The 20499-nt window shown below is 45.1% G+C and overlaps 1 protein-coding gene across 2 annotated transcripts in view; it reads right to left on the bottom strand.

The window, feature by feature from the left end:
- LOC146789405 (protein QNR-71-like) overlaps nt 1–20499 on the bottom strand; it is an 81772-nt gene that overhangs the window by 26117 nt on the left and 35156 nt on the right. For both annotated transcript variants that reach the window (XM_085631529.1, XM_085631530.1), the window contains exons 2-6: nt 13765–13914; nt 13486–13635; nt 13121–13267; nt 12862–13020; nt 4262–4915 (exon numbers count right to left, since the gene is read on the bottom strand). In XM_085631529.1, the coding sequence (XP_085487655.1) occupies nt 4262–4915; nt 12862–13020; nt 13121–13267; nt 13486–13635; nt 13765–13914 (1260 nt within the window). The remainder of the gene's footprint in view (nt 1–4261; nt 4916–12861; nt 13021–13120; nt 13268–13485; nt 13636–13764; nt 13915–20499) is intronic.

Raw genomic sequence — 20499 nt, 5'->3', positions numbered from 1 at the left:
GGTGCGCCTGCACCTTGTCCAATTTAAATACCTACAACAGGTTTACTTTACACTGGTTCGCTTGTGGCGGGCAGGGCTTGTGGCCTCCCCAGTAGGTCTCAGATGTGAGCAGGAGGGGACCCTGACACACAATTTGGCACTCTCTCCTGGTCAAGGTTCTGGAGAGGGGTTCTGACTTGTCAGAGGTGTTGGGCTGGGTCTTGCCTCACTTTGAAATTAGTGCTTCTACACGTCAGAGGGAATTGGGGGCAATATTTATAAACGCCATCTTATGCTGCTGGGGGTCACTCTGGGGAAGACAGACATTGCTAGGGCATATAAGGCACCGGCACCACCTTCAGTGTCTGCATGGAAGAAGGGACTTTACTTTTGTATGGGCCTGGAACTCCTTTTCATTGCAAGGGGTTATCCGCAGAAACATTTTAGAATCTGGAAGCGTTGGGCAGACTACTGGGGTTTGCTGCTTGAACCAGCCTTGGCACCCCTAGATTTAATTTAACTCTACTCTGCGGGTGCAAACCGATTTATTTTATAGTATATAGTAGAGCGTGGTTATGGTGCAACCTTCATGGCTCGGTTGATCTTGAGAAGCTGTTGGGGTGGAGGGGTTGTCGGGGAGGGTTTTGTGGTTCTGTTTTATTTGTATCGCTTTGTATTTCTTCTTGATTCTCATATTGAAAAGGTCAAAGTCACAATGCTATGTTTATTTTGCAGATGTCCCTGGGTTAAGGGCCCTGTTCTATATATTTGACAAAAGTGGTTTAAAAATGTTTACATTTTTTTTTTTTTTTTTTTAAACCAAGATATGCATGAGCTACCTTCCCAGGATCAGTCAGTCCTTCAATTTCCAAAGTGGGCTTTTCAAATCAAAGTAAGTTCTGCTTTTGCCTGGGTAACGTGTAGCCGGTTAGTAAAATTGTGGGTAGTGGTGGTGTTCAGTGTGGGCTTAGTCACACAATACAACTAGAACCGAAACGGACAGAATCAGAGACCCCCGGTTCGATTGTTTCATAAAGTGAACAGACCATTGGCACTACTGAACCAAACAGTTTGCCACAACTGGGGGGGGGGGGGGGGCGGGGGGGTGGCATTTGTCCCAACTCCAGCTCAAAGTGCTCCAAGTAATAAAGGTTTAACGAAATAAACTGCAGCGGCTCCCTCCAACCTACAAACCACCTATATTGTGCAGTTTAATGGCATACATGCTCAATATCAAACCTTAGCATTAGGTCAGGTTGAAGGAAGTTTGCTACATAGAAAAGCTTGTTTCAACAGTCGACAGGTACAGTGCTTATGGATAACCTGTAGGCATAGCAAAGTGCTCCTTTTTGTACGATCACCCCCCACTTTTTGCTCCAAATGCTGATGAGTGATGGTACACTGGAGTCAGCTGTCCAGACGCTTGTGCCCACTTCAAAAAACGTATGTGCGACTTGGTAATCTCCAAATTGGCAAAGACTTCACCCTTTAATGGTACCATATACTAGGGACTTACGATACCCAGTGCTGCAGCACGGTTTTGTACCACCTGGGCTGACAAAAGCAAACTGGCAGGCCTGTCATTGTAGACTGTTGTAGCAGTGCAAACATTTTGAACTAGACTGTGCCCTTACCATGTGTGGTACATACACTGCCTTTAATATATGTAAGGAACCCCTAAGGTAGGGCTCCTCAGCCCAAGAGGCTAGATGCAGTCTATTAAAGGGGAGGACATAAGTGCAAGACTATGTCCTTTTAGTGGCGTTGACCATTTGACACTACTATAAGTGTTAGCGGTCCATTGAAAATGGGCTGCCAACAGAGCACGAGATTAGCAGTTCCATTATGGTACCACTAAAATGAGGCATATTTGATACCAAGCATGACATTTCACTCCTGACAATCATGCCCAGGGCGACGTGGCATGCACATAGGCATCACCTCTGAAGTTGCCCACCTTATTGTCCCCAGCTGTACTGAGCTCAGACTAATCAGCATGTGCTTTCCCACACCTGCTGCCAAGACCGGATTCTGGCCTCCTGCCAGCCAGTGCAATCATTCCCTGAAGTCAGAAAAGACTTGGGCATGGAAGTTCATACATCCCTCCTCCCATGCAGGCTAGTGGCACATCAAGGCAGTGAGCTTCAAAGGCTGCACTGCTTCATATATGCATCAGGGTGGGGTCTCAGTGGAAGAAATAGCGATGTCCAAGGAGCATTTGCACCTATGCAAGGCAAGAAGTTAGCTATTCAGGTGTCATTTATATCCAGGAAGGCTGGCCACACCAAGGTGGGCAGCCTGATCCGCACACCTAAAAATCGAATTCTGCCATCATTAGGAAGGATGAATTAGTGAATTCTGGGTAGAGAAGGTGACCTACACCACTGGATGTGGTCACCTCGGGGCAGATTAGCTGCAGGGACTAGCTGCCCATTAACTACTAGCTCCCACACCACTAAATCTGGACAGGTGGTTAAGTGCCTTGTGGAGGCAGTCTTGCCTGCCCCAAAGTTTCAGGCCAATACGTTACGACCCATGAAGTGCCAGAAGATTTGCTGTGCTTACTACTGCCAAGGCTCGTTGGTTACCAATCTGGTAACCACCCCACTCCTCACACACACACTTGATGCTACAGCGAACAGTGCAACTATCATACAAAGTCAGCAGCTGTGTACACATTTGTGTCATAATCAGTAAACCAAAAAACATGCAGCCGTTTTAGTACCAAGGATGAAGAAAAAAAAACAGACTTGTGGCCTGGGGCACACCTCACCATAACTCTATAAGGGTTCCAAATAACTTGACCTGCCAGTGACTGATTGTCACTAGTGGATTTTGTCATTGGCCACCATGTTACTCAGTCTACACATTTACTGCATTGAGTGACTAATACTTAAAAAAAATCTACAACTCGTTATATATGCCATTTCATTCATTCTGGTGTTGAAATGAAGATCCTATTTTTATATAAATGTGTGTCAGCTTGAGCTGTGCCAATTACTTCTATTCCATGTTGGTCCTCTGACATGCTTAACACACGTTACTCTAGCAAAGCCAGACTGCCTTTTGACACTCCGTAATAAATCCTTAGCTCACTCCTATGAATCCAAGGAGCATCTTTGGGGTATTGAGATATTACACGACAAGGTTACCCAGCCTTGCCACTTTCCTACAGTAGCTGTGTGGACGTTTTCCTTGGTGTAAGCATCACTAGGATTCAGACTGGAATCATGCGGAGAGAAAAATAAATCTCAAATGGCCATAGAATATTGAAAACCAGGTCAGACTATATAGCCAATCTTTGTCATTCCTCACCCGATAAATTTGTGATCAGAGTTGAAATGCTAATGTGTTGAGAAGAGGAAAAAAAAAAGTCAAATGGACGTTTTGGCTGACAATATACACAAGAACATTATGGAATATTGGTTTTGCCCCCTGTTTCCATCCGAGTAATACGGTCCAAAACAATAAACATGTCAACCCAAAAAAGCATTTATGCACAGTCCTCACCAACCGCAGGGTCAGTGGACACTTACATGAAGCACCCTATACCACACAGCATCCTGGTCAAGGGAAACCCTGAAGCATAAGTAGATGGTAGCAGTTTCTACTGGTTTATTGGCCCAACCAGGGTCAGATGACAAACTAGCTTGAAAGGTTTAGGGGTATAGGATAAGACTGGCATGGTGGAAAGGCCATTGAAAGCACTGCCGCACATTGACACTTTAAACCGCCAGCCCCCCGCATCACTCGTTTGAACATACTACCATTCATCACCCCTCCAGTCCCTATTTTCAGTTTGGCAATGTGTCAACTAGAGGATAAACAGGGCTCACTTTGTTCCAGTCTTTGCCAGGAACAGAGACCAGGCGTTGCAAGGCAGGGCCCCGGGTATCAGCTGCACCACACTGAAGTGCCTGGAAAAGTGGCTATACAAGGCGTGGGCTAGTAGTTCTATCCAGATGGTTCATTAGATACTTAAAAATGCTATAGAGCGCACACTTTTCTGGACAAACAGACACCCATGGACTCGCTGCAAACCTGATAAGCTGAAACAGAGGTTGTATCATGACCGCAAGGAATCACCCTGGGCAAGTCACCATCTCTTCACACCTGCAACAAGTCGGATCTCATGTTGCACGGGGCGGCTGTCCTGACTCTGCAGCAAGTAATGCTTCAAAAATTCATCAATTCATTTTCTGTAAAACCCTTCACAAATTAAATCTCAAACAATAAACTGAAATTACATTTAGCAAAGCTGAATTCTGTGAATAAAACCTACCTTCCAGCTCTAGGGAGGATATATTGACAGTGGGTGGCATAGACTCAGAAGTGGTTAGCGATGGCCCAGTAGTGGTTGGCAGAGTAGTGGTTGGCGGTGGCCCAGTAGCGGTTGGCAGAGCAGTGGTTAACGATGGCCCAGTAGTGGTTGGCAGAGCAGTGGTTGGCGATGGCCCAGTAGTGGTTGGCAGAGCAGTGGTTGGCGATGGCCCAGTAGTGGTTGGCAGAGCAGTGGTTGGCGATGGCCCAGTAGTGGTTGGCAGAGCAGTGGTTGGCAGAGCAGTGGTTGGCGGTGGCCCAGTAGTGGTTGGCAGAGCAGTGGTTGGCGGTGGCCCAGTAGTGGTTGGCAGAGCAGTGGTTGGCGGTGGCCCGGTAGTGGTTGGCACACATGGTCCTGGAACTGCAGCTTTGATGGTCAAGTTAACACTGAAGTTCCCCGGAAGGGTGTAGGTGTGTATTGTAAGAGGACTATTGGAGTCAAATGTCCCACTGCCATCTCCAAAGTTCCAGTCATAAGAGATAGCCGAAGCAGTCAGGTAATGGCTCGGGTCATGGATGTTCACAGTGAATGATATTGGAGAGTCCTTAATAAATATGTTGTCTGTTGCATTACGATCATTCTTCTGAGAGAGACTCACATGGAAAGGAATTTGGTCTGTAACAGAAGAACAGTGGCAATAAAATGTGGTTTGTTCCAGAGCAAAATTGGAGTAGCAGTTCAGTAAATATCATGGATTATAAATTAAAACCAAGCACAACAACTACTAGCAAAACCAGTGGCAGGCCTTGGCAAGCAGTTTGATGGTTTCACTGGAAGCATTAGCAACACACACAAAAAAAAAAAAAAAAAAAAAAAAAAAAACCAGTTCGCCCTTCTCCCATGGTCCCATGGTCCCGGCCAGCCCTGGCCCTCTGTTTGCTGGGTCAGCCAGCAGGTGAAAAGTAAACCGATAGAAAAGAGTTTTATTTTTTACCTGCTGGCTTAAGCCAGTGGCGATGCTCCACCATTGTGGAGGAGGCACCCCTGTAATCCCATTTCTCCAAAATGGAAAAAAATGACCAACAGGGTCCATGGATCATAGCTTGACGTTAAGCAGAACTGTACAAAGTCTTAATCCTTTAAAGCCCAATTAGCAACTTCATGCTAGTAACTCAAAAACTACTGAATGGATGGTTTACTCAAACAAAAGCAAGCCCCTAGTAATGATCTACTTTCATGCAAAGTTTGGTGTAAATCCTTTTAGCGGTTTGGGTTGTAGGAGAGGAGAATTTCCCATGGAAGCTAAATTGAGATAATTTTAACCCTTCACATCCCTTTAACTCCCCCACCCCTCCCAAGTTCATTTCCTCCAAAATAGTTATTGGAATTATTTTGGATAAACCAAATTCTACATAATGAACACACATTCCTGCTTTACCCACACTGCAATTCAAATTCTACCTACAGAACGTATATACAGCAAAACCAAACCATAGTGTCCACCACATGCTCCAAATTCTCAATTGTTTCTGGAGGGACAACCCCATGTAAGATACATTGATGGTTCCAATTTTTGCACACGTCTTTTCTCGCCAGCCATTTGGATCATGTAGGTGGGGCAAAAGTCATCCATTTGCATGTAACATCATTTTGCTGCCACCAGAAAAAGAGGGAACTCGTCTGGGGGTGAATGTTTGTAGTTGTCAAGTCGTTTTACTGGAAGGTTATCCACAGTTCGAAAATCTATCATTTTGGCAAGGAAGGGGGGGGGGGGGGGCTAAGACTCCATGCAAGGCAAGTGTTCAACGAAGTATATACTCCTAAATATTTACAGCTCAGGACACTTAAGCAGTATATTGGTTTGCAAGGCGGTAACCTCCTGGTATCCCCACATCTGGTCATGGAGAGTGTTGTGCAATAGGCCCTGTATGGGTAATAGGCAGCTGTGTCAGAGGAACCAGCCAGATTACCCCAGCCCTGGGGGAAGGGGGCTCCGAACAGACGCCGATGGGGCAATCTGGGGAGGAGATCGGTGAACCAGCTCCAAGGTTGGTCAGGCAAGATTGATGAACTGTGTGGCCAGTTAGCCCTCCCTGCCAGTCGTTACCATACAGCTGCAGGCCTGGTCTCCACTTCCCTTGGTCCAGCTGGCTTTTATTCTCCAGCAGTCTAAAGCTAGCTTGTTGGGCCTCCTTCCTCAGAGGTGGCCCACGAGCCGTTGGATAGTATCACGGAGGTAGTAGATACGTGGACATGTCTGGGCTCGCAACGCTGCTTGTTCCACTGTCCAATAGGTGGACTGCCAAACCCTGGGTTTGGAGGAAGGGGGCTACCGCTGCTGTGAGCCCAGGGTTTGGTGTAGGCATGTCCCAGGGTCTCCTGGCCTAGTCACCACAGGGCCCACTCGCCACAGCTGCCCAACTCTCCTGCAGGGTGGGGGCATAGCTGCAATACAGCAGGCAGCCTAGGTGACAGGATGAGCAGATTCAAAGTGCTTCCACAGCCCTGGCCACTCATGCCAGATCCCTTCTGGTTATGGATTTTAGTGCAATCCTATAATTACACAGTTACACAATGATTTGCACAGGGTTAAAGCAAACACAATTCGGCATTATTCAATACAGTTACAGGAGAGTAGCTGACTCCATGTTTAATGAAACCCCATAATGCTGGGGTCTAGACATTAATATGCAATTACAACTAATGTGGGGGGGGGGCGCAGATGGTCATAGCATATTTAGCAGGATTATTTGGTGCAGTACAGATACCAAATATGAGCATCATAATGTCTAGCTCTACAAGAATAGAAATTCCCTTTGGCGGCCCAGCACAGGAGAGGAAAGGGTGCAATCAGGAGTAGGGGGTGGGGGGGGGGGGGAGGAGAGAAGAGTGCAAGGACCTAGCACAGCAGTCATCTAGCCAGGACAGCATTTCAAGGAAGACAATCAGGAGAGGACACTGCTTTCTGGGCATGTACTAGTGTGTCCCAGAGGTCAGAGACTGGACTACAGTGAAGGTTGCACTTCTGTGCCGGGAGGTGCCCTTAGCCTGCGCCGGGACAGCAGAGACGGGCGCAGAAGACATCCAGCCTCAGGTAATAGTTAAGTAATAGTTAAGCACACCAGCTGGAGTGGTCCAGGAACCTAGTAGTGAGTTTTGACCTTTGGAGTCGGGGTTTCTCCCCTTCCTTTCAAAAAGGAATCAAGGCGTTTCAGCTTGGCCATTCAGCGAGTGGCGACAGCGAGCAGTCGCAACTTTAGGCATTCCCAGACCATAGGAGTGAGATGTGCAGTGGTGGTATGGCGAGGAGGGCACTGAGAAAAGCTTTTGTATTTTCAGAGGAGTAAGTTATGCCCTATGCAGAATGAAAGCTTGTAAAGATGTAAAACTGGTGTTGGGCGAGTCCAAGGTCTATTACAGCAGGACCTGTCCTTCTTAGTCAAAGACAGTTTGGAGTGCCATCTCAAGGTACGTTTAGGGACGTGCAAGGAAACCCCGCATTGACTCTGGAGCCCTTTATGTAGCAAATTGATCACATGTTAAAACATTAGGAAATTGTAGTGTTTGTAATGCAGCGGGCGTAGGAGGTGCTTTAGGTGGAGTCTGTCAGGTCCGCTGGATTGCAGGCTGCAACTTTCATAAGGAATTCAAACTGATCACACACGGCCAAGAAGTCTTTAAAAAAGACCTGCTGAAGCAGATGTCAATTCAGCAGTCTTCCACTGGGTCAGATCCTCTAGTGCCAAACGTCATACTAGTTGGGACAAAAGTTCTTTTTTTTTTTAAACGCCCTTTCAAGAGTGCTACTGAATCATACCTACACAGCGTTGAGCCCTTTGCAATGCACAAGTATAAAATCGGATTGAACTTATTTTAATATCCAACCTTTATAATTTACATCAAGGTGCTCCTCATACATCAGTAGGCATCACAAGAGTTCAGTTCTAGTTGTTTCTTAACATCGCCTGGTCAGATCCTTTCACAATAGCTTGCTTTTTAAAAGTTTATAATTGGCATTTCTCATTATATTAGTACATTTGCAGTCACCTTTCACAATAGCTTAATGGTACACCTTTCATGTGGTCACTCGGACCCTTTTATCACTAGGGCTGACAAACTGGACCACCAGGCTCCCACATGCACTTTAATCTTAAACATCGTTTTTGATTTTTCTCAAAATGCATATTAGTTTAGGGCAATCTGCTTTAGGTGTAAACCTAAAGACGCCTGTGGGCCACAAGTCTCACCACCCACATCTGGAACCCATGAACCTTTAAGCAGATACTGAGACATGCCCAAGGGTGTCAAATTAACTGGTTTTACATTTACCGAAATCAGATTAGCTATAATCGTGCCATGTAGCACCATGCACAAACTGCTGAAATTTCAGATTTATAAACGTGCATACAAATTGCTTCAAATCTTGCTTTGTGCAACAAGCTACATGCTCCTCAGGACCTTTTAAATACTCCTCCTACTGTGCATCCTCGTGCCTCCATCAGTTTCCAGCTTGCATTACGCTGGTCAGGATTAGCCCGTGTGGCCTCCGGTACCTTATCTGCCTCTGGTTAGTAGCAGACCAAGATTTTTGAGTTGTGCTTCAAAATGCTACGTGCAAATGAGACCTCATAGTTCAGACTTAAGCAGGGTAAACAAAGTTGTCCAAATAATTCTATTCATTCAAGCATGGCATTTTGAGTTAATTGCGGATTTTCAGGTAGTCTACATAAAAAGGAAGTAATCCCTTCCCTTTGAGAACCTTAGTAAAATTGAAAATTAAATCCAAGGAAAACTATCCTACCCTTTGAAATTTGATTGGATGTTTAACTACATGTTAATCAAAAGGCGTTACTTGCAGACAGAACCACAAAGTTTTAAAAAATCTCGCAATTAAAAAAAGGGGAGGTAATAGCGTGGTATAATATAAGGTCAACTGGAAAAAAGGATAATTTTAAGTGGTCAAATTCATACAAAGAATGCACAATGCAAAGATGAAAAGTTAAGGATAAAGAAGGGGATTAAAAAGGGGGTGATAGCCTCAAGTATACTGTGAAATGAAGACAATACAAGTCGATTATAAAAAAAGCATAAGGCCCAAATATAAATATCTAACTGGAACAAATGCTATTTGTCATTAAAAATGCACTGGAATTTTTCAATGTCTGGCATGAGCAGCGGTACCACTGTCTCACAATGCATGGTTACTGAAGCAGCCTGGGTAGGTCATTTGAAAGAAATCTAGTCAAACAATGGTCTGGCCCCTCAAGCCGATCTTTACAAGTGTGAAAGACGCTCTTTTTACTGTAACTTTAAAAAAATATTCTGTTCTCTTAATCAAGAGCAGCAGCTACAGACCATCTACCTGAATAATGAAAGCCAAATCTTGGGGGGTGGGGGGGGAATAGAATATTTGTTTAGCTGTTTCGTACTATTTCCCCAAACTGGGCATTATCTGGGCAGCTGAAACTGGGCAATAAAAAAGCCCATCCATAAAGAGATAAACACTCCGGTCCGAAACATTGATGGAGGATTATTCTAGTAAATATACGAGCCGATGTCTAACCTAAATCAAGCTTTGATCTGGATTGAGGATTATAATCTCAGATTGAATAGGTAGGCTTTAAAAGGAGGACGTGGCCACTGGTCACCGTTTTAAACAGATTGCCCATAAAGCCACTGAAACCAGTGGCTCCCTGCTTTGCTAACTTGCGCACCATATTAGATTTAGTTAGCCAAGATATGTTGGGACTCAAGTTGGAACAAATGGAAATTCACAGAAGCTTAGTGCTTCTTAACCAAATAAATGATATCAACTGGGCCAGAGTAGAGCTTGATCCATCTACATTGACTCAGAATTCCTTTGAAAATGCATAGTGTCAAGGACGTGTCTTGATGCCTACCCCATTTGCATTAAATCTAGCAAATCTCCTGAACACTTCCAAACTCGCAAGCATTTTGGCCAAAAGTGTGGGCACTATATACTGGTCTTGCCATGCTGATTTGGTAATAACCAATAGAACACAAATTGGGTTGCAAAAAGTACATTCTAACTATTGTAAATTAAATACATTTGGAGTGAACAAAGTTACTTTGGTTCAATATAAAAGTGTTTCACAGGGTCTATTGGGGATTTGAACGCTAGAGGAAGCTTTTTATAGATTTTTGCCACACCAATTTACAAATATTTAGTTTGGAGATTACACCCACTCTAAAATCCAGGGCATCATCAATTGGTGATGTGGAATTTTGGTTGATCCTCTTTGGAGCCTGTTCATAAAACCTTGGCACGACTGCAGATGAATGAGTGGTAAATTGGATTAGGAGAAGGTAGGCCATTATCTGAAAACTCTTCCCAATTTTTCCATGGTACACGCTGTTAGGGTGGAAGCCAGTTTGAAAGCCCGGTGAAGTGTGGCTTTTAAACTTAGTTCTGAAATAGGCAACTAGCTTACCAGTTCAGTCTAGTTTTTGTAGATCTGAACAGCAAGCTAAGCTGGGCCAATATGTTGAGAACTGCTTGTGCATGGAAGTTAATCAATGTAATGACTGGAAACCAGATCGCTTCATAGAAATAGCTAACAAGGAACTGTCTGCTACAAGGGCTGTGGAATGAAGTGAAAAACCAGAGATATTTGGCCTTTTTTTTTTAAATAAATGTATACCCGCTATGCTAGAGATATTCTTAGAAAGGTATCTTTCCTCATTTACATATTTAACCAAACAGACCTATGCTTGGTGCCATAACATTTAGATCAGGTTTAAATCCCTTTTATGCCAATTTACTGGATTTAAAATTCTTGGACAGGGATTGAATTTGTAGCTGTGGTTTCAACGGTGATGTACAGATTGACATTTAATGGTTTCAGTTTTATTAAACATGTAGTTTAAATAATCTGGTTTGATAAATATATAGGATAAGGGTCCAAGTTGATAGAAGTGACATTTCTATTTCTGATTCAATGTTTTTTGTAACTTGTGCTTTGGGAAGATTGAATGGCTGCAAGTGATACTTGTAAAACAAATTGGAAGGGTTACATTTTGTGAATGGTTTGGTTTGAGAATATGGTCTTAAAGGACTACAGCTAAAGGTTTAATAGTCAGGTTTTTTTTGTTCCATTTAAAAAATTGCAGGTCAAGCAATATGGATGCCTCAAATTAGAGCTGAAATTCATCAGCAAATTGCTGCCGAACACCTTTCTTTGGATCCCAGGACTTGCTTAGTTATCCATCCAATCCAGGGATCAGGTGTCAAAATATCTAAAAGGTACAGAAGGCTCCCAGTAACAATGTTTTGCTCCCCTATATTCGCCATTAGTAAAGTCAGAAGGTTAAACAAACGCAACAACTAGTAGTTAAGTAATCCTATGTTTGGCATACACCCGACAGATGGGGCACATTACAAGCCAGCCTACACAAGAAATATTCTTGTATTAGCAACAACTTGCCATAGAGAGTGGATCCTTTGACTTCTCCCAGAAGTGGTTCCAGGTGGCTGCTGAAAAATTGGAACCTTAGTTTCCACCAAGTTGATACCGCTTGCAACTTTGTAGCACAAGGTTTAAGGCTACAACTAAGATGGACCCATGAAAAGTAGCCAAAAGTGAAGTCCAGTTCAGCCACAACTTCCAGCCCTGCCCAGTTTAAGGATTTAAATGACATTTTTTATAAAGTGCTAACCTGTACCCAACCCATGTCCCATCTCCTCCGCACCAGAGGGTGCTCAAGTCCCGGTTCTCCATAGAACTTCAACGGACAAGCCACTAAACTGTATCCACCCTCATTCCAGTCAGCCTTACATTGTGCTTAGCAATCAATTGTGCCAAGTAGGATCACGGTCATCCAACAGTTTTGCAAACTGAAGAGTTGCTTAATGAATCTACTTTAATGAGTTTCCCAAGTTCTTAAATACATTTTCATGGGGGAGGAATCTTTCTGCTCGTGCAATGCCAAGTGGCGAGCTTGTGATTTCTCTGAAAGCAGCAATTCCTTCTGGTTTAAATGGATTGAAGGCCAGCCACGATATGCATCAGGAGGGATCCTGCTCCAATATCCACAAATTGAGTTGCTATAGCATAGCAGTAGAAGTCACAAAATGATGACACTTAATCAGGTCCCCTGCACGGCTACTTAAATTGGATACACCACAGAGAGCAGTCATACTATACCGCCCTTACACTCTGCCGAAGTGCTAAAAATGAGCACAGGCAAGTTTAACTACTTTCATCTGAGCGGAGGGTACCGAGGGCAGACTAATAACCCCTCCCATGAACATTGACACATTTGCTTTGGCTTCCCTCCATTCAGACTCCTCACCCCAAGACCAGTCATTCTACCCTTCCCCTGAAGAACTCCACCTGTAGGCTTAAAAAAAGCTCATTGATCAACCATGTATTTCCAATCCTAATAAACTATTATCTTGTAGATAAATTAACATGGACGTCACTATACTGCCCTACTTGCCAATCAGTTTGAGATTCTGGCACCAATTTTTCAATTTACAGCGCTACCTTGCACTGTAGCCATGCTGCAAACCGTTCTAGTATCTGTAAATACAGAGAAGCTACACAAATGAGATCAGGGTTTTGTAGCCCACAGGAATTAACACTTATGGTGATGCTCACCTGTTACAAGATAGAGAGCACTTGCGTTGGCCACTGGGGTGTGTTGCCGGCGTCCCCTCCTATATACAGACACTTCCATTTGTTGGGTGCCAAGGGGGATATCTGTAGTGTTCAAGGAAAGGACCACCGAAGACCCTCCCATTTGCTGGAAATATTGACCTAGAACAAGACAATTAAGTTAGCAAGCGGGGCCAAGAGAACAGCAACTTGGACATTCAGCCAATTACTACAGTCGCCAAGATACATAAAGCCAAATTACCAAGTGTCTGGAAGATGTAGATAAAGTTGTGCCTTCGCCTGTCGTGGCGACGAGGGAAAGGCTTGCCATCTGGGAAGTAGCCTGGAGAGCTGTAGTCAAGCCATTGCGTCCAGTTGTACACAAATGTACCTGAAAGCACGGATGGATCTGCAACACATTCAAGAATAGTTACAACATAAGCAACAAGATTCAAACACTTTGGTGTTCCTTTTAAGATATGAAGACACAATTAAAGACCATAGTTTGCTGAAACTTCTAAATTTGTTGCATTCCAGCATCATGGAGAGAAGACCATTCAGAAGCCCACAGGATGGACTGGGGTGGTGGCAGTCAGGCAATCTTGTTGCCAAGCAGTATATTCTTACCATCTCTGCATTTCCCACTGTGATCATACACTATGTCTCCATTCTCATCTTCCTTCTGGCACCTGGGGAACTCCAGTGAGACTACAAACGTCACATTTGATCCCACAAGAGCTGGGCTGTCACTGGTCAAGCGTGCCACAACCTTTCCGCCTATGAAATGGGAAAGAAACACATAACCATGTCTCGGATAATGTTTCAGCAAAGGGCTAGTACAGGACCTTCAGCAAACTGCTGACCAATAGAAGACTAAAATGAATAATGTCAGTATCCAGTCATCACCTTTCCAACTTTTGGCCCATCTAAAGTCGCCCTCTGCCCAGGCTGGATAATTCTTCTCATCCCAAGGGTTGCTGTTTGGAGACCAGCCTTCCAGCTCACGGCCAGGACCTGGAACACAGGTTCTTCGTTGTCGGGACACATCACGAAATCCTAAACGAAAATAAGTAGTTCAATCCGCTTAAGGTACATAGTAGTCATAAAAACCAGCAAAATATAAGTATAAGCATCCTATTCAGCAGCAGCTCCGCCGCTTAAGAGCATCGCCACATTGAGTTCAATGGAAAAATAAAATGATAAAACACAAGGTTAACGTTATTTCATTTTTTTGTATGGAACCTGATCCAGGTTAGGGCAGGGCTTTGCTGTCCTCACAGGGAGGAGTGGTTGCTGCACCATAAGTGCACATGACGGTGTGGCTGGCCACCTTGGCCCTTAGCAGGTTCTCCACCTGGCTGTACTGCAAGGCTGGGTGGAGAACATGCACAGATCCCAGTCTGAGGGCCAAACTAGGGTGCTCAGACCAATCAAGATGCTGCGGTCATGCTGGTGATAGCGTTGTGATTGACCGGTCAGGTAGAGAACCAGGTTTAGGGGTCTCTGCATTGAGCACAAAGCCATTTATGGCCTGGCCCCAACCTACATTAAAGATAGTCTAGTAAACTGCACACCTAGCAGGTCACTTCGTATCTCAGAGGCCGGCCTGTCCCCGCTTTAACATGGCCTCCAAAGGAGGTAGAGCTTTTTCAACCTCAATTCCCCGACTATGGAACAAGCTGCCGGAGAACCTTCGTAAGGAACACGCCCTCCCATTTAGGAAGAAGCTAAAAACTTTTGCGGAAGCCTGGGGCACAACCTAATCAACTATACCCCTACCACGTGCTAGGCTAGGGCTCTTTCACAGCGCTTCCAGATCTGACAGCGATTATGCGCTTTACAAGTTAGTTAAAAGGGCTAGGGGAGTCTGTGCTTCCTGGAGACTACAGCAGAGGAGAGGCAGTGGCGACCAGCTGGAAAGAGCTTTTTTTTTTAGTTTGCCCCCACCACTACATTTCCCTAGCGGCTGCTCCTGATCTTGCATTGTGGGAAAATAATGCGCTCTGGGTAGCTTGCATGGCATTGCTAGCCTTGTAGCTGCGATAGTCTGCTTCTCAGGCACGATTAACCAGCAGTCCTTAGTGAGCACACACAAAGGGTTTACTTCAGCTTCAGAGGGGGTGCACAGTGCAGCTACTTCATGCAGTGTTTATGAGGACAATAGCACAGGACGCAGTACACAAACCCTCCCCCAACCTCCGCTACTCAACTTAGTAGTGCCAAAGTTTAGTTGGCAAAGTCAATAGGTCTGGCTTTTAGTCCAGTGCATACAAAAAGCATGCGTACAAGTCAGTGTTAACAGATTAAAGCCAGGCCCATTGATTTGCCAAAGGGTCTTTACAATCAGGAACGAAAATTTATTGTTCCAACCCACGTAGCGTAAATTTGCTGCACGCGCAGGCAAATTTTAAGTAGGGATTATGGCGAAGACTCCTTTTCATTCTAATCTAAAGTCTACATGCACAGTACTACACTATGAGGTAGCGCACCATTTGTAGCACTTGAAAAGGAACCCGGGAGAACACGCTCTTTAGTTTAAGATCACACGGTGCACTGCTAGTCCGCGTGATATGCAATCATATATTGACAGATCTTACTTTGCTAGAGGTAAGACATTTTTTATATTCTAAAGTATATAGGAGCACCGCACCATTGACTGACATCCCCGCCGTTAGACATTCTTCAGACTGGTAGCAGTGGGCCACCAGTTTAAGAACTCACCATTTTAAACTTTCAGATGGCAGCAACCCCCACCACCCTCTTCGTCGCTTGGTCTATTCTCTCCTCTACCCTCCGCTCCAATTGCTTTCCTCGGGGAGCTTGGAAGCGACAGGCGCCTAGGCTTTCAAAACGGGCCTCCAGCCCACCAGGGTTGCGCAGTGGAATAAATGGTCTACCCAGCCTTGTATGCCATCCGGTCTAGCCAATCAGAGGCGTGCGCTCTTCCAACATTGCCTTGATTTTACGGCGTTCATGCCACGCACCCAACAAGGCGCATCCTCCGTATTTGCTAACACAGATGGCCCTTCGGGCAGAATTACATAGTTGCAGTGCCTGCGAGAAAAACTAAAGAAAGTTATTCCTTAAAATAGCGTTTTATTGTTTAAACCCGTCAAGAAAGGGTAATGTTTAGTTAAGATACAATCCCCATCCCCACCTTCCCATTCTTGGAATTGGACAAGATGAGGAAAACAGACAAACTAGAGATCAGAAACTGTGCATCAAGTTGGTATAGGTGAGCGCCCCACAAATGCCAGGGCATTCCGTATATGGGGAAGATGAAAGCAAGCAAACATTTGATCCCAAAAAGCACAGATTGCATTTGCAGTCCCCGGGACTAAGGGAGCTGTTGTGTGGCATGTGCCCCTCGTAAAAAGAATAGTGCCCTCATGCATAGTGAAGTTACATAATTGCTGAAGTCGACCCACTGTCTCATGCCATAGTGGGCAAAAGAAAAATGTGGTAAGGATATAGTCGATTAAGTTGTGCCCCAGGCTTGTGTATTCTTTAAATGCAAGGATTCCCCGCTATTTTATAAAGCGGCCGGCTACTGCGAGAGTGTCCTGGCGCTAAAGTAAAAGACCATCAGGAGGATCAGTCAATTTATTCTTTAATCAGATGGGCTTTTAATTGTTTGCGGATCGCTTTTTATCCAGTATGCGTCTGACTGGTAAAGGGAGTTCATTCTACTGTTGAGCAGGCAAAACCAAACAAACAGAACCACCCACTCGTTTGGTGAAAGGAACGGCCAGTAATCACGCAGACTTAGCGCAGGGATCTTTGGGGGCAATATATGGTCAACCTTTCATGTAAGTAGCTGGACTTACCTTGTCCAAAGAGGTGTGCTACTGTCAAGACAGTAAAGTGACCCTTATCTGTGGTAGCCAGTGCAACTGGTTACGGTACTGGGTGATGGAGTATTTGGGAAGGGGATAGGTTAAATAAGAGGCGGACCGACACGTTTTGTACCTTTCGCAGCCTGTGGATAAGATAGTCTGGGAGTCTTATGTGCAAGACATTGAAATAGTCCAGCCTAGACAGGATCAGTCCCTGTACCACTGTTTTCTGGCCTTCCCAAGGCAGACGTTTGAGGAAATTCTTCAGCATCCTTAGTATCCAGCGGGCAGATGTGACCACAGCTGAGTTCAAGGGATAAGTGTCAAGAGGTCCCTATTTTCCTGGCCACCTCAAGATGGAGCCGTTCAGCTCGTTGTCCCCGACCCTAACGATCCAGGAAGATGTGTGTGTGGGGGGGGGGGGGGGGGTTGGTTCTCAGGCAAGTCCATCACGGATACCATACAGGCTGCAAATCTAGTTTTGTCCTCTGGCCTACTTTTATAATAGGTCCACAGAATATGGGTATTGTCGGTGTAGGAGACAACCTGCCTGCCAAAGGATTCCAGAAAGTAAATCAGCAGCATCAGATGTTTAAAAGTGCGGAGCTCATGGCTGAGCCACGGGGCACGGCACACTGGATTGTTTTGGCTTCAGTGAAAAATGAGGAGCCAAAATGCCTGTCCATGCTCTTGAAAGAGCCCAATGAAGCCAGAATTCTCCTCCCTGCTACGTCTTGCACGCATCAGGGTGGTCGCATGCGAAATAGTGTCAAATGTAGTCTAACAAAACTAATGCAGCATTGTGGCCAGCATAAGTTTGATGGAAGTCTAATAACCAAGAGTACAGTCTCCATACTATGGAGGGCCCTGAAGCCAGATTGTGATGGGTGGAGGAGCTTGAAGGTTTCCAAGAATGACGTCAGCTGGGCATTAAGGGCTTTTTCTAGAGTCTTGAAGACCCCAGGGAGCAAGTAGAGGACTCTAAAGTCAGACGTTTAGGATCTGAATTAGGTGAAGGGGATACTTTCCCAAAGTGCAGGGAGGTAGTAATGAGATCCTGATAAATGGGACCTAGGCTATTGCCTGCCCCCCCATCGTAACTTGGGGGTGCCAGCTGGGAGCCAGATTTACTTTGTGAAGAAAGTCATTTCCTAGAGGGTTAAACTGCAACCATTTGTTGTGCACCATAGGTATTAGTTGACTTACATCGCTCATGGGCACATTGTTATGCATTTTTTTTTTTAACTTTACTGAAACGTGCTCAACACAACATACAATTACCAAGTGTTGTAACTGAGATTCTGGCCTTACATTTTGTTAACACGTCCACATACAAAATATCTTTGCAGTATAATCAAACTTTGATCTTCCCCATTCAAACACCCATCACCCCCCCCCCCGAAAAATGACTAGTTGCGGAGTTATTGCAATTTTTCAATGCCCACCCTCTGCTCTACACCGTTCAACCTTGGAGTCAAGAGTAGACTGTTAGGGGCTCCCCGTTTATTTATAGCCCTCTATATGCCTGCCATCTACTCCAGACTTCCCACTTTTTTGGGCAGCTCCTACTTTTATATACCGTTTTTGAGCTAAGCTAGACCAGTCCATATCAGACTTCCAATCTGCAATTTGTGGAGAAGCCGCTGCCTCCCAGCATCTTACCACATTTCATTTTGCCACTACCGCTGCGAGGGTTAGATAGGTACTGGCTGATCTATGCTGGTCATAATCCCCCCTATCCCTTGCCAGTACGTTTGAATGATTGGACACGCCCATAGGATGTGGTAGAAGGTCCCCTCTTGGCCACACCCCCTCTGGCATTGGCTTGTCCCAGAGTGCCCTATTCAATGTAGTTGTGTTCTGGCATAGTAAGTACGAAATTTTAAGTTGCATCAGTCTTAAACGTGGATCTTACTGCTACCTCCCTAGGACCTTGCAGTGCCTCCACCTATTCCTCCTCATCTAGGTTGCCCAGGTCACCCTCCCACGTGGTTCAGTAGACCCATAGTATCAGGAGTGTTATTCATTATTTTATATATTCGTGATATTGCTCTGATGTAAGCAGGTCTGTGGGTAACTGATCTTCTAAGGGGGCAGGCCTCCGCTAGTACCTCTCCTTCAAAAATGTGCACCCTAAGGGCATGGCCAGGCCGTAGGTATTTCAGCCACTCGCCCCTTCCCATTTCGCATTCTTGCTGTAGTTTTTCGTATTGATCTAGGCCTGATCTCCCCTCACATCCCGAAGTTTCTCCAGGCCCAGTAGCTTCCACTTAAAGTGGTACAGTTTGTTGACCTGCTGAAGTCCCTCATTAGCAACAGACAGACACGGACCAGAGAAGCTGAGGTTCCTGCATGCAGACACTACAGCTTACAGTGGTCTAAACATCCCTCGCGGGGTGAAACTCGAGAGGAGGACGGGGTCCGAGTCTCACTTCAGGTAATGGTGTTGACTTTATCCTAGAGGGATTCTTGGCTTAAGACCTACACACATGCTAGGTACACTTCGGTAAATCTAGTTAGGGAGGCATAGTAGGAGCACGCATCTTTTAATCATCATGTGTTTTATATACTCCTATGTATTCATGATTATTGCAAGATGGTAGAGCTATACCATCCATTTAACTTTATAGTACTGCTAATCATTTATATCTTACTGTCTAACGGTTGTTGCAGCTCATCTATTCCACACCAGAACTGTTCAATAAATACTTCTTGAAAACGCCCAGCCTGTTTATTCCATGTATCTCTCCGAGACAGACCAAGTAAACACGAGTGAGCGAAAGGTAGTATATGGTTTCCATGGTCCTGCAGGATCAGGGTTGCCATGTTCGATGGGTGCCAAGAACTATTCTCTCCTTGGTAAGAGGAGATTCTAGTGACACTGTGAGCCAGCTGGTACAAAAGGCCAACATACCCAGTGGGGGTGTTCAGAATCAGTCTGACACCAATCCTACAGTGTATGCTGTCCAAACGCACAGATACTGTATAGTTTTATAGGATCTACACAACAATAAAGTAGTGAAAGGCACCCTCCCCATTGTCACCCTCCTTAACCAATTGCGATGCCCTATAATGTCTAGAAGTGCTAAGCCCCCCTCATACTTCCCTCTGTAGTTTACGAAGCGCTATATGTGGGGCACCTCTGCCCCAGAGCAGAGAACATAATTTGGCCTCCACCCTCTGAAAGAGGGTTTTGGGTATAGCATAAGGCATATTTTGTAGAATATATAGGTTACTTTGCATTTTTGCGATCGTACCCTGGATTTAGGATTTTATCCTTCGAGAATGCAGTCAGTTGAGAATATAGGCAGACCCTTGCTTGGGAGGGAGGGAGGGGGGGGGTGCAGTGCCTTTTGTACCAGATCTTAAAAGTTTCCTTTGTGTTCTCTTATGTGTTGGAATAAAAAGTGCAATAAGCAAGTTTCAGATTAATGTGATGTGCTTAGAGCGGCTTTGTACTGGCTTTTGTCAGCTTCATGTTCTCTCCTCCATACACGTGCCAACTTTTTACAGTGCTTTCTTCTGATAATTCACTGGTGAGCCAGCTGGCTGACTTTCACATCTAGGGCTCCTTTCATTAACCTCTGGGGCAACTGTGGAAGCGGCCTTCGTGAGCCAGTTATTTATTCTGACCGGATCTAGCACTACGAGGCCAATTAGTACAGGTTTGGTGGCATCTAGTGCATCTTTCAACAGGGATATGTATCCACCTTATTCCAGTTGTGATTCTGAGAGAGGCCTGCCATCCCTTGACGCTTTGGAGGGGGTCGGGAGAATAGTAGTATGAAGTGATCTGACCAGAGAA

The sequence above is a fragment of the Triturus cristatus genome, chromosome 10, assembly GCF_964204655.1.
Source record: "Triturus cristatus chromosome 10, aTriCri1.1, whole genome shotgun sequence".
NCBI classification, from domain to species: domain Eukaryota; kingdom Metazoa; phylum Chordata; class Amphibia; order Caudata; family Salamandridae; genus Triturus; species Triturus cristatus.
Note: the sequence above shows the minus strand (reverse complement) of the source record. Positions and strands in the feature narration are given on the sequence as shown.